Consider the following 13,558-nt stretch of genomic DNA (forward strand, 5'->3'; position numbering starts at 1 on the left):
TCTCTTTGCACAGAGATCTTATGCTTCTAGTACAGAACAGTCAGGGAATCCTGCCTGTCCTTTAAAAGAGAAGAAATCACTGCAGTGAACACTTCTCTGCTGACAGATGTGTATGAGCATATTCCATTCTTAGTCCTTCCAGTCCTTTCTTGGAACTGAAGTGCACATAATTTCAGAACAGGAAGCAAAGAATACCAATGATAACCAAGCAGCTTTATTTCCATTTGTATAAAAATAGATAGTGTGATTTTGCCAAATACTGCAATAGAATACCACATATTGAAAAAATCTTAGGAAAAGGTCTGAGTGGGTGTTTGGAGGAATTGGGTGACTGATTTTCTTGTGCCTAAAGCAGTACTTATTGCAGTACTTAGGACACAAGGTTTTGTTTGATGTAATTCACACAAAACTACGGCTTGCTGTTGACTTCACCAGGATAAGTTTGGAGTAGGCAAAGCCATGTATTCAATATGACACCAATATCATTCTGTAAGACTTTTCCTGCTTTATCAAGCATTTTGTTTCTGCCAGGGAAGAATTCCTAAGAATAGTCCAGACAGTTTTCAATGTTTTGAACATATATGAAAAATGCTTGACACCTTTCCCAGAATAGCATTCATTTAATATGATGAACTTCCCAATTACAAGAGAAAAGGCAGCATCCCACCAGCTCTGGTATTGTAGCTCCGTGTTGATTTTGCATTGATTTGAAGATAAGATCAGTGTTCAGTTCTTAGATGTCTTTAAAGATTTACGCTTGTAAATGATGAGGTTGGAAGCCCCATTAATGTCAAGTAGTGTGTCTGATGTGGCCATGTCCGAGCCCCCAGTAGCCACTATGGTCCATGATGTGATGCTTGTGTCCTGTAACCAGTCTAGCAAACTTGTACTGTGAAGTTGCTTGCAGAATCACCTACTGTTCACACAGAGGGCGGTGAGGCACTGGAACAGGTTGCCCAAGGAGGCTGTGGATGCCCCATCCCTGCAGGCATTCAAGGCCAGGCTGGATGTGGCTCTGGGCAGCCTGGGCTGCTGGTTGGCGACCTGCACACAGCAGGGGGTTGGGACTGGATGAGCACTGTGGGCCTTTGCAACCCAGGGCATTCTGTGATTCTATGATTCTATGATTCTATGCTATATTTAAGACAGATTGCATTATTCTAACACTTCTTTTGGGGCTAGTCAGGTGCAGTTTCAATTTACTGATATCCAGGCAAGGGTGCACGTAATTAACATTTGGAAAATGGTGATATATATTGTTAATTTTCCTTAGGAAGCAGCACCTGCTTTGTCCCATCCTTTTCCTTTGCATGGAAAACACCCAAGAGCAGCATGTAGGCGATGGGTGGAGGATAGGGACAGGGTGGTGCCCAGTGTTTGTCCAGGGCAGCCCAGACGTGGTTTACATTGTGGTGAGTCTCTCAGTAAACACTTAGCACCAGAACAGTACATCCACTGTGTGCGTGCTAGTTGAACTGCTGAGAATCTCATCCTTGTGTCTGCTCTTTGCTCAAGAAAAACTGCCACTTGCTCAGCAGTGAAACCTGGATTTCCCTCTGTAGTGGTGCAGGCTGTGTCTGAGGCACAAGGGACACTCACCCACCCCAGGTGCTGTGCTGGGATGCGGCCTTGTGCTGGAGTTACTGGGGGAGGGTGGTTGAGACTGAGATAAATACGTGCTCTGTTTTCGTCACTTGTTCAAATGGAAGTGTTACACCGCATGTCCTCGGTGACTGGCAGGAAAATCTACCCACCTCCCCACAGCATTACAGCATTACATAAATCACACAGTGTTGTAGATGCTATGTCTGATGCTTATAGCATTACCCTGTTATCAAAGTGGGGCCCAAGTTGAAAAGAGAGATTCTTTCTTTTCCTGGTCAAGATATTAGAGATGAGATGGAATGCAAGTATGTGCCTTTTTCAAATGAACCCCATTAAAGGAGGAGAGAGAGTTGTAAGATGCTTCAGACACGTGAATCTCCAGCACTTTAAATAATACTCCTTTTCCTGTTGTGTTTTTTGTTGTGTGGAAAAATATATAGCGATAGAAGGGTTTGTGAAATCAGATGTTGAATGCTGGAAGCGTCATTTCACAGAAAAACAGATCCAGAAAGGTGAGAACGCTGTTAGAAAAACTATTTCATCAAATACGTGGAAAAACTTGTGTCTGAAGGGGCATCAAGGTTTTGTTTGGAATCTGTCGTGCTCCTGCATGGCCTGAAGCTCAGGGTGCAGCACAGGCAGTTTGCTGACGTGCTGCACGGGCAGGCTCAGCTCCCTGAGACAAGCAGGGAGGGCGTTCCTGCGGCTCTGCTGGGGCTGCATCTGGTCTCCGTTAAGGATCCAGTTGTGGCTAACGAAGCACAGATGTGAGCTGCTTTCCAGAGGGAAGAAAAGAAAGAGGAGGAGGGGAAGAACAGGAAGTTCTCAGAATGTGGTCTGGGGGGGAGGGTAAATCATTCCTTGGCCTTGTGTATGTGACGGCAAGGCCAGCCCTGGGAGAAGAGTTGCTGCCTTTTAAGGATGTAAAGACAGACGTGTCTTTCTCCCTGACCTACCAACTGTCAAAAAAGAAACTGTTCTTGCCTTGGATTACGTGAGAATGTTCAGCTCCTGGCGTTTCTTGTTTCTTAACCAGGCTTGCATTGTTTGTGCATATCTTGAGACAGCAAAACTGAAGCGTGGCTGTCCCTGGGGCTGTTCTGATGCTGGAGATGTCTTGCTGCTCACTGAGGAATAGAATAGAATAGAATAGAATAGAATAGAATAGAATAGAATAGAATAGAATAGAATAGAATAGAATAGAATAGAATAGAATAGAATAGAATAGAATAGATTCTAGGGCAAAGCAGAACAGAGGTTCTGGCTGCATTTTGGTTGCTGGAGGTCCTCTGGGCTTTCTGCAGGAGTTATGGGAAGATGAACACTGGCCCTGGCTGCCATCAGTGTGAGCTCAGTCTGCTGCACCGTCCTGCTGTGGTGTTGGCACAACATGATCCGTGCTGCTTCCCAGCCTCCACTTGGTTGTGTGCTCTGTGGTGCTCAGCAGCTGTGTGCGTTTTGCCTCTGTTGGGGAGTCAGACCACCTGCCTTTTGCATGAGTTTGTTTTTACATTTCTGGTGATGTCACTCTGATACCTTTCTGGTTTTTAAATAAGATGCAATAGATAAATTAATAGTTAAAATAATAAATGCAAGCATCAATATGTGAATATATATTGAACTTTTATCTGCTCATGAAAATGATCTTTGGAAAGGAACAGCATGTAACTGAGTTTGAAACCCTTGATCCCATATCAGAAGTAGGCTGCAGTGCTGGAGGCTGGTGAGAGGCCAGTGATTGGTCTCTCAGAGCAGGAGCAGGAACTGAACTGCAGGAATGCACGTATGTATGTTTATGTATTCATTCAAGGCCAGGCTGGATGCGGCTCTGGGCAGCCTGGTCTGGTGGTTGGCGACCCTGATCATAGCAGGGGGCTGAAAATAGATGAGCATTGTGCTCCCTTTCAACCCAGGCCATGCATGATTCTATGATGATTCTATGATAATACATGTATATACCTTTATCAGAGCAGAGTCCTTTGTGAGGGGCACATCCACAGGAAATAACCAGCTTCTGCATTTGGGCCAAAGGAGAAGATTTAGCTGTGGATGCTCCACCCGTCTGATAACTGAGCTGTCCTTAGCTCCAGTGAGAGAATGGGAACTCCTCTGAATGATTTGGGTGAAACATTCCTTCAAGCATTTCTAGAAGGCAGTGGGAGGGAACAGTTGGAGAGGCGGTGTTTTCCTGTTGCAGGTACTCAGCATGCTGGTGAAGTGAACTGCTCTCAGTGCCTTGCTTGCTTTGGATGAATGCACGCAAGCACTGCCCAGCTGTGAACACTTATAAATTCAGTGTGCTCTGTGCAGTCTGTAACGCGTGCTCACCATCTCCTGCCCAGCTGGGTCTGTACAGAAGGTGCCTGGGCCCCTCTGACTGTCTGGAGGGGATTGTCGCCCTAGGGTAACAAAATCAAACCAAACCCAGAGCGCATCACCGGGAAATGTTTCTTCCTCTGTTTCTGTTCCACCCAGTTGGTAGCTGGCTGCTGGGGCCGGTCAGCTTACTTCTGTATATGGGTTGCAGTGGAGGAGGAGCAAATGGAATGGCTGAGCTCCAGCTTTTCAGAGTGGAGATACATTGTGGTCTATGGCGTATGGATGGCACAGGTGCCAGGGGTGACACGCTGACAGTTTGTGTGTGGGACAGGAGCTCTCAGAGAGGAATCCCGTGGGCAACAGCAGCCCCCACTGAGTTTTCACGTTGTCAGGAGCCACAGCCATTCACAAAAGCGTAATGCTGCCAATAGATGCCAGGTAACAGCAGGAAATGGTTGTCCATTGTATGCAGTGAGACTGTGCCTCAAATACTGGGTTCAGTTTTGGTCCCCTCAGTACAAGAAAGGTATTGAATTGCTCAGATGTGTACAGAAAGGAGCAATGAAGCTGGTGAAGGGACTGGAAAGGAAGGCCGATGAGGTGTGCCTGAGGGAAGTGGGGTCTCATTGCTCCCTACACCTACGAGAGGCTGCAGTGAGGAGGTGTTGGTCTCTTTTCTTAGGTGGCAAGGATGCAAGTCAACATCTTCAAGTGACATAAGGGGAGATTTAGATTGAATATCAAGAAGGATTTCTTCCCAGAGAGGGTGGCCAAGCATTGGAAGCCCAGGGAGGAGGTGGAGTCACCATCCCTGCAGGTATTGGAGCAATGTGGATGTAGCACTGAGGGATGTGGTTTGGTGACAGGATTTGCTAAGATAGGCTGGTGGTTGGGCTTGGTAATCTTGAAGGACTTTTCCATCCTAGATGATTCTGCACATGTCCATCCTGGGTCTTTTCCATCCTAGATGATTCTTTCAAGTCTCGTTGTGTTTCTCTGCACACCAGTATTTTTAACTTTGTACAAAATATACAATTTAGTTTATTTTCTTTCAGAAGTTTCCACTCACTGTAGGCTAAATGCAATTCGTACCTTGTCTCTGTTCAAGTCCATGAACTCTCATCTTCTTGCATCCAGGGAACTGCAAGCTCTCAGGGTTCTTAAAGATTTTGATCTCCTTTCAGAAATGCACTGCTTGTTTGGCACAGCACTGCACAAGCCTGTGTTCCTTCAGCTGTTGGCAGCTTCTTCTGGTGTGTTACAGTGTTTGGGAAATAGAGGCCTTTTCCCTGTGTGTCGTGAAGTGCAGCCATTCATACATGCATGCTACATTTGACATCTTGTGCTAGTGATAGAAATGTCTGTCTTTGTTGATCAAAGCCAGGTGACAATATCTAATATGACCTCAATGTCCTTTAAAGATGTCTTTCCTGCTGTCCCCTGTTCTGGGTATAAGCAGTGGCTGGCTTAAAAGAAAAAAACAACTAAGACTTTACGAGAATGAGAATGGCTGCATCTTCTGCTGGTAGAAATCGGCATTTCTGTGTTGGACAGAAGTGCATCGTAGGCTTACGCTCAGAAGGATGGAGCATGGAATTTCCAGTTCTGATGTTCCATGTTCCTTTTGGCATTTCTTCCTGGAAGGGACTCAGATACGTCGGCACAGAGCTGAGGAGGCTGTGTTTGAACCACGGTCAGTGTGGACAAGCAGATACAAGGAATTCAGTAATATTTTCAGAGACATCTTTTTGCTTTAAGAAGCAGAACTTCTGAACACCTGAAATTCACCCCTCATTTATTACTTCTGATCCTACTTTATTTCCTCCATACACTTTGGCATTTATGAAGTGTAGGTCTCACATTTCTATTGATCACCACCTGAGAATTTTGCACGGGTTGTAGTTGCAAATAAAAATATAATCTGATTTTAAAGTAAATCAGGAAAAACATTTTTTTCCTCCTTCACTGGCTGAATGTGCTTGACAGCACGTTGCGTCTCATCTCCTTTGCTGCTTCCCGGTTAGTCAGTTTCCCCTGTTTGTGCAGGTCTTTCCCACAGCCACTGGGAAGAGAAAAACATTTTAATCATAGGAAAACATGATTGTCAGCCCCCCCACCCCCAAACTGGAAGGGGATTTGTTTGCAGGTGCAGGACCTGAAGTGTCATTCAACTCTTCCAAAAAAAAAAAAAGAAGAAAACTTTTTTTTTCCCTGCTTTCACCATCCTTGTACTTAATTTGTGTCATGGTGGTGCCTGAGAGCCACACGGATCTCTGCTGGGCCCTATTTTGAATGCAAATGTTTTGTTAATCAAACATGCTGCCTTTTACCCTGAAGAGCCTCAGATGTAAAGAGGCTCTGTGCAAATCTTTGCTTGCTCCTGTGAAGCTGCATGGCCCTGACCGTACTGCATGGGAGCCTGGAGCTGGGATGGTAGTAATGCTGCCAGCAATGACAGATGTGTTAGCAGTGTTAAGGGTAAACTCTCAACCTTGAGGTGTTCCCATTCTGAGCATCGCACGGCTTTTCTTTGTGCCACTTTTTGTGCACTTTGATCAGAACGCAATGGTTTGGTCAGTCGTTTCTCAGACAACATTCCTTGCTGGTGAGTATGGCTGGTGGGCTGCCAATGGCTGATCCATCTTTGAACTACGCAGGACAGAAGCAGCATGTTTCTGCTGTAAGTTTTGTATCTGTATGTTAAAATGTTCCCGTTTTTTTTTTTCTTTATAAATTTCTTTCTGAACAGTGATATGGGAGTATTATGCATATGGAGACACTAAGATTGGAAAAGACCTCTAAAATCACCAAGTCCAACCATCAATCCATCCCACTGTGCCTGCTGACCATGGCCCTCAGTGCCACATCTCCGTGGTTCTTGAACATCTCCAGGGATGGTAACTCCACCACCGCCCTGGGCAGCCTGTTCCAATGCCTGAGCATTCTCAGGCATTGCTGAGAATGAGCAATTCAGCATTCTCTTCTTTCAGAGAAGAAGTTTTTCCTGATACTCAAACTGTAGCCTGTCCAGGTTGTTATGTGGGACCTTCCTACCCTCAGGCAGGTCAATGCTTCCCCCAGCTTGGTGTCATTTGCAAACTTACTGAGGGTGCACCCAATGCCCTCATCAGATCATCAGTAAAGGCATCAAACAGGACAGGTCCCAGTGCCAACACGTGGGGACCAGCACTTACGACCAGTCGCCAGCTGGGTGTAGCTCCATTCACCTCCACTCTCTGGGCCCGGCCCTCCAGCCAGTTCTTTACCCAGCAAAGAGTGCACCTATCCAAGTCATGGGCTGCAGCTTCTCCAGGAGAATAGAGAGTCAGAAGATACATATGTTACTGCTACAGTAAAAGCAAAAGAGATGGGTGCACAATAAATGTTTATATGTGTGCAAATATGACTGCTTTTGCTTAGATATTGGTACAAATCCGATGCCACAATACTTCCTTAAAGCCGTGCACCTTCAGCTCCATTACTACCTTTTACGTCTGAGAACCATTTCTATTCCTCTTAAATCTTCGTCGAACAACCAGAGTCTGTTCATGTCCGATACGTGTGGAACATGCTAATGCATTGGCCTTTCTTGCTCCTTGCCTCTTACCTGCTCAATACCCACTCCATGATGGTGATACCATAACAGCTCTCCCATTCTTTCTGTTTTATCGCAGTGAGGCTGTCTGGGAGAACATGGCTCGCATGTGTGTGAAGACTCAGAGGCTTGATGTTGCCAAAATTTGCCTTGGAAACATGGGTCATGCAAGAGGAGCCAAAGCATTAAGGGAAGCAGAGCGGGAACCTGAGCAGGAAGCCAGAGTTGCTGTGCTGGCAGTTCAGCTGGGCATGCTGGTAAGCCTGTCAATCATATGCATCCTGCAATGTCCACTCTGTTTACTAGAGAACAGAGTGAAAACGTGACCATTTGAGAAATCTGAGAGAGATGCCAAAACTTTGGAGGCGAGTAATATCTATAACCATATTTCCATTAACCATATTACAAGGAGTAAGGAACAATAGTTCTTACCATTAATTCCTTGAAGCTGTGTTTTTATCCTAAAGAAGTAGGCATCCCCTCCAGTGTTACACAACCCAGTGATGCACAGCTACTGTGCCACATTGCATGGAGTCTTTCTCTGCTATCTGTGGGAATTCTATAGGCTCATCAGTCCCATGAGCTGTTTTCGTGGTTCTTGAAAGTTAGATGAGAATGAGTACAGCAGAATCCAGTGTCAGAAAATAAGAGTGCCAAGAGCCATAGCAGTATAAGTTTATGGCAAATCAATTTGTCTGTTTTCAGGATATATAATGGCAGTAGAACTGCCGAGTGGAGGAAGCATCTTTTGAGGATGAAACGTTGTAAGCTCTGTCTTGCATTTTTCTTGGGCCACAATTCTTCCAGACTTAATAATTCTAGGTTTGACTGGATTAAAAAAAAAAAAAAGATGTACTTTAAAATATTCTAGCTAAAATACTTCAGCCAATGTATTTTAAGGTCCAGCATGATAAATGCAAGCTTCGTTTTGAAGTGTTTGTTTGTAGAATTCCAGTCTGGAGCTGTGTTTCAAGTTGCTGCCCCAGTGCTGGGGTCTGGCTGCAGGGTTGGAAAGCTCTGGCCAGTCAGACTGGCTGCTTGTGTTGTCCCAGGGTCATCTGCTGTCCAATTGCCCAGGTCTCCATGCCTGCTCCTGCTGTGCTGGCAGTGATGTGCCTGGTTCCAGCACTGAGCAGTTGGGCTGTTCTGCTGTCTCCCTACAGCTCGATGCAGTGGAAGAGTGTCCCTCGTGTCTGGAGCCTGAGCTGGCAGCCAGCGCACACCAAAGTGTCTCTGCTACTCAGCTTCCTTATAGTCTGAATTTTCTGCCCTTGATCATTGTGCTTTACCAATACAGCTGAGATCTGAAATGGAGCCTAGGCTGATTATCACACGGATTGAAAACTGACTGGAGCACCGCCAAGGTCCGTGGATGAGGAGAGCGTGTGTCCTTCTCAGCCTCCACCTCATGTCTTCATCAGTGATCTGTTAGAAAAACACAAGCGAGGTCTTTAGTTCTTAGTCCCAGGCAAATCAGTAAGAGGGACAGAAATAGTGACACACCCCACAGTTCACAGGACATCACCAATTAGACACGAAATGCTGTGACAGCAGAAAATCTGCAGGGGCCTCTGCGGAGACACTGCATCCCGGGGCTGCGGTGGCTTTCATCTGTGTGGTTGTTGCAGCTGCAGCTGGAACGTTGCCTTCCACCTCTTCTCATTACCAGAAAAAAAATGTTGATGAACTGGAAGTTCAGAGAAAATCAGGGCAAACCGTTCAGCTCTTGGAAAGATTTTCAAGACTGGAAGGGCTAGAATTCAGCAATCTGCAGCCATTTTAAGAGTCTAAATGCTAGAGAGGTAGTTGAACTATCCTTAATTAAATAGAGGAAAAAAGGACCTTTTGAACTAGATGTTTGGAAAAGCTTCCTGGCAGAGAAAGCTGTGAGGCTGAAAAGTGTTCATACTCCAGGATATTGGCATCTGTTTGGAGAGGTGGAGGGAAGCTGGAGCAAGGCAAATGCTGCTCTGCTGGTTTATTTGCTCATAGAGTAGCATCACAGTGCCAACAACTTCCATCTTGACTTTCTATGCTTTTAGAATTTGAAACAATAAGAGACAGAAACTATTTTTCTATCCTGGACAGATAATCTCAATTTACTAAATATAGTGTTCAGCTGAACAGCAGTTGGGTGGGGCAGGAAAGGGCTTCTTCCACAGGAGAGCCTCTCAAAAATAATAGTTCCAAATTTGCTTACCCTTGCGTCAGTACAGGCAAAATCCTCCTGATCTGCTTCTGTCTGACATGAATAGTGCTCATGGCCAGGACTGGCTCTCAGTCATCCAAGTAAGAGTTCCTACCTCTGAGACCTGCTCCGAGGTCCCTCTGACCTTCTGCACGTCACTCCTAGGCAGTGTGGCCATTCACTGCAGCTTATCTCCCCTTTCTGAAGTGATTCACGCTCCTGGTGACAGCGTTTCATTGTTGATGGCTTGCTCGTGTCAGCCCCCAGTTGATACTGTACAGTAAGTGCCAGGATCTGAATGCTTTCCTTATTTTCACATAAACATCCTGTTTCCCAGTAATGTGCTATTCCAGGCTAAGTATATTCATTGGTTAGCCCTCCTGACTGAATTATTGTTGCATTAATTGCATCGCTTGCATAACTAAAATACTCATAAGTGCAGTGCCTGCTGTGACCTTCTGCTTCGATGGACGCCCATAAGACACGTGGAGCTAACGAGCTGCTTGTATCCTCTCCCTTCAGGAGGACGCAGAGCAGCTGTACAAGGCTTGCAAACGCTACGACCTTCTGAACAAGTTCTATCAGGCCACAAACCAGTGGCAGAAAGCCATTGAAACAGCTGAAGCTCACGACCGGGTTCACCTCCGCACCACTTACTACAGCTATGCTAAGCACCTGGAGGCAGTCGGAGAGCACGCTCTTGCACTCAGCCAGTAAGCATCCGCCTATGGCCGAATTGTGTTTGGGGGATGTGGAGCCTTTTTCTTCTGTGAAGACTAGAAGTGGGATAGAGAGGATGCCTGGCGATGAGGGCTAGCAATTAATTCTTATTTTTGGTCTCTTTTTATCTCAGCAGTGTTGCAGTCAACCTGCCTGCACTGTCCTGGGGAAATAAAGCTTATTGTCAGGAAGCCTTGTCTTGTCAGGGGCTGATAGCTGAATGCCAGTAATAACCCAGTCCTGTGCTTGTCTCTGAAAGGTCACAGCTACTCTCCTACCTTTTCCAACTGTTTGCTTTTGATAGTCTCAGTCACAAATTGTATGGCACAATTTGGTTTGATTTGGGTGTTTCTGGTGCCCAGTCCTCTGCTGTGGCTGGTGAGTCCCTGGAGAAGTTTGTGGAGGAAAATCTCTGTGGAGATTTTCATGTGTTGTATTTGTTCAAAGTCCTGTTTTTATATGACTTTTACCGTGGGAAATCTCACTAGAATGATAATATTGGAAAGTTCTGCCCATTCAGCAGCAAAGTAGAGCTGCAGTGTGATCGGACAGACCCATAAGGTGGTCCAGGTAGGCAGGAAGACAGGGACAGACTGCAGCAGTAGATGGGTGGCATTAATGCAGTCATCTCCCAGCAGTGCGAAAGAGCCAGAAATTGCAGTTTGGTGGCAGAAGTACTAAGCAAGAGGAGCCCAGGGCATTTTCTGCCTTTTCAGCCAGTTGCACAGGGGTATAGTTAATGTTTTGAGAGCTTTCCTGGATCATTCCTCAGAGTATCACTGGTACTTTTGAAGTGTTTACAACTCTATGATCTCATTGCCTCTGTGGTCTTAAGAGTTTTTGGTAGTTCTGGCTGATTGCTCATAATCTTAGAGGAAACACATGGAGCACTGTTATCGAGGTTGCAACTTGGTAGCTCTCAAAAAACACAAACCATGAAGTGGATTTTTTAGACAAGGAAGTGAGATTTCAGTCAGTCATTTCACATCTGATATGTTCTTTTTGCCCACAGCTATGAGAAGTCAGACACACACAGGTTCGAGGTGCCCCGAATGCTCTCTGAAGACCTGCAGGCATTGGAGAACTACGTCAACAAGATGAAAGACAAGTCAGTGCTGTGCTCATTCCTTCTCCTGAGTGGGACTTTTGGGTCTGAAATACAGTCTGTGAGGAGAGCAGGGAAGAAGTAGGGATCCTCTCCTCTGTGAGTTCAACATCTGCTTAATGCCTTTTGATCCTCCCTTGGCTTTTCAGGATCATGGCACATTTCACTCAAAACTGCCACACTGGATGTTTAGGTTGAGCTCCCTCATAGTGCAGATCTTTGAATATCACCCTTGTGTTTAGGTAAAACCTATCTGCATTCCAAGAAAATAAATCTGGTCTTGAGTTCAAGATCTCCAGGGCTGAGAAATGCATTCTCTGGCAATTCTGGTTACTGCAGTTAATACTTATCAATGTTGTTTTTCTAGGAGCCTGTGGAAATGGTGGGCACAGTACCTGGAGAGCCAATCAGATTTGGAATCTGCATTAAAATACTACGCACTGGCTCAGGATTATTTTTCCCTAGTCCGTGTCCACTGCTTTCAGGGCAACATTCAGAAGGTAAAGCAGCCTGCTGCAATTTGTTCCCGGAGAATTCTCATTCCTAGGATGAGTATGGTCACAGCATAAAGATATGTGATTTCCTTTCCAGGCTGCTGAAATAGCAAATGAAACAGGAAATTGGGCGGCTTCATACCACTTGGCCCGCCAGTATGAGAGCCAGGATGAAATCAAGCAGGCTGTGCACTTCTACACCAGGGCCCAGGCATTTAACAATGCCATTCGCCTGTGTAAGGTATGGAAGGACACACACTGTTATGTCCAAACCTGAAGTAGGATTCTGCCCTTAGGTAGTGTACAGAGTGAAAGTGGTACAGGAGATCTGTTCTCATTCTCTCTTGTGAGATATTGCTTGTTCATGAAGACGGTCCCCGTTTCTGCCTGCATCTTCTACAAGGACATCATTACAAAGGGTTGTGTGGGACTGAGTGTTTTCTTGTCCTACATGTCAACAGAAAACTGTCTAAAACAAGCTATGATTGTTGCAGCTCAAAGCCATTGGAGTTGGTATGGGTTTTCCATAGAAGGTGGTTGATGGGCTGCTATGTGACAGCACAAAGCTGGAAGCTTGAAAGGAGGCAGGCTCGTGAAGTCAGTTTGCTGCTTACTGAGACCCAAATCTTTGCTTTTGACCAGGAGAACAATTTAGATGATCAACTGATGAACCTGGCTCTCCTGAGCTCTCCAGAAGACATGATAGAGGCAGCCTGCTATTATGAGGAGAAGGGGGAGCAAATGGACAGAGCTGTGATGTTGTACCACAAGGTAAATGACTCCTTAGTAAGAATACCAGACATTAAACTGACGCTGCGTGATTTGATTATGTACAATTATCAGTCATTTCTTCACACTAACACTCTGTTAATCCACACTAGGGTATCTGGTAAATTAATTCTGCAATGCTTATTCCAGTCCCCAAAGTCTCGTCCTTAATTTTACAGGCAGGACATTTCTCCAAAGCACTGGAGTTAGCCTTTGCCACGCAGCAGTTTGGAGCCTTACAGCTAATTGCTGAAGACCTTGATGAGAAGTCAGACCCAGCTCTGCTGGCTCGCTGTTCTGATTTTTTTATTGAACATGCTCAGTATGAGAAGGCAGTGGAATTGCTGCTCACAGCCAAAAAGGTAAGCTCTGCCTTCCTGCTCCCTCTGTGCACCGATGGAGAGGAGCACAAGAGGTGTGCACATGCATGCACTCACGTCTCTCTTTATTCATAAGCTCCTACACAAAAACATTTGTAAGCTTTAAGGTTTCTTTTCAGACTGCTGAGTCACAGGGTGGCAGCCCACTGCCTCAGGTGCAGAAATGGATAAACCCCTGGCTCTGTCTTATTTCTGGCACCTGCACAGACTTTGCATTCTTGGAGAAAAAAGAAATCCTACTGTCTAAATATATTTGGAGATGGAGGAATTATATTATTAGCAGTCAAAAATAAACAAATAAATAAAAACCAGTGGTTTCTGTCCCACCAAATGTAGTTACAGTGCTTCATTTCTCACCTGAAGTCATCGCCCTCCTTCTTGTGC

General features: G+C 45.5%; 1 protein-coding gene across 5 annotated transcripts in view; it reads left to right on the top strand.

Moving 5' to 3' along the window:
- IFT140 (intraflagellar transport 140) overlaps nt 1-13,558 on the top strand; it is an 83,720-nt gene that overhangs the window by 66,348 nt on the left and 3,814 nt on the right. For all 5 annotated transcript variants that reach the window (XM_048961296.1, XM_048961292.1, XM_048961295.1 and 2 more), the window contains 7 exons: nt 7,599-7,776; nt 10,230-10,420; nt 11,440-11,535; nt 11,900-12,032; nt 12,124-12,267; nt 12,669-12,797; nt 12,974-13,156. In XM_048961296.1, the coding sequence (XP_048817253.1) occupies nt 7,599-7,776; nt 10,230-10,420; nt 11,440-11,535; nt 11,900-12,032; nt 12,124-12,267; nt 12,669-12,797; nt 12,974-13,156 (1,054 nt within the window). The remainder of the gene's footprint in view (nt 1-7,598; nt 7,777-10,229; nt 10,421-11,439; nt 11,536-11,899; nt 12,033-12,123; nt 12,268-12,668; nt 12,798-12,973; nt 13,157-13,558) is intronic.

Source organism: Lagopus muta, chromosome 15 (genome assembly GCF_023343835.1).
Source record: "Lagopus muta isolate bLagMut1 chromosome 15, bLagMut1 primary, whole genome shotgun sequence".
NCBI classification, from domain to species: Eukaryota; Metazoa; Chordata; class Aves; order Galliformes; family Phasianidae; genus Lagopus; species Lagopus muta.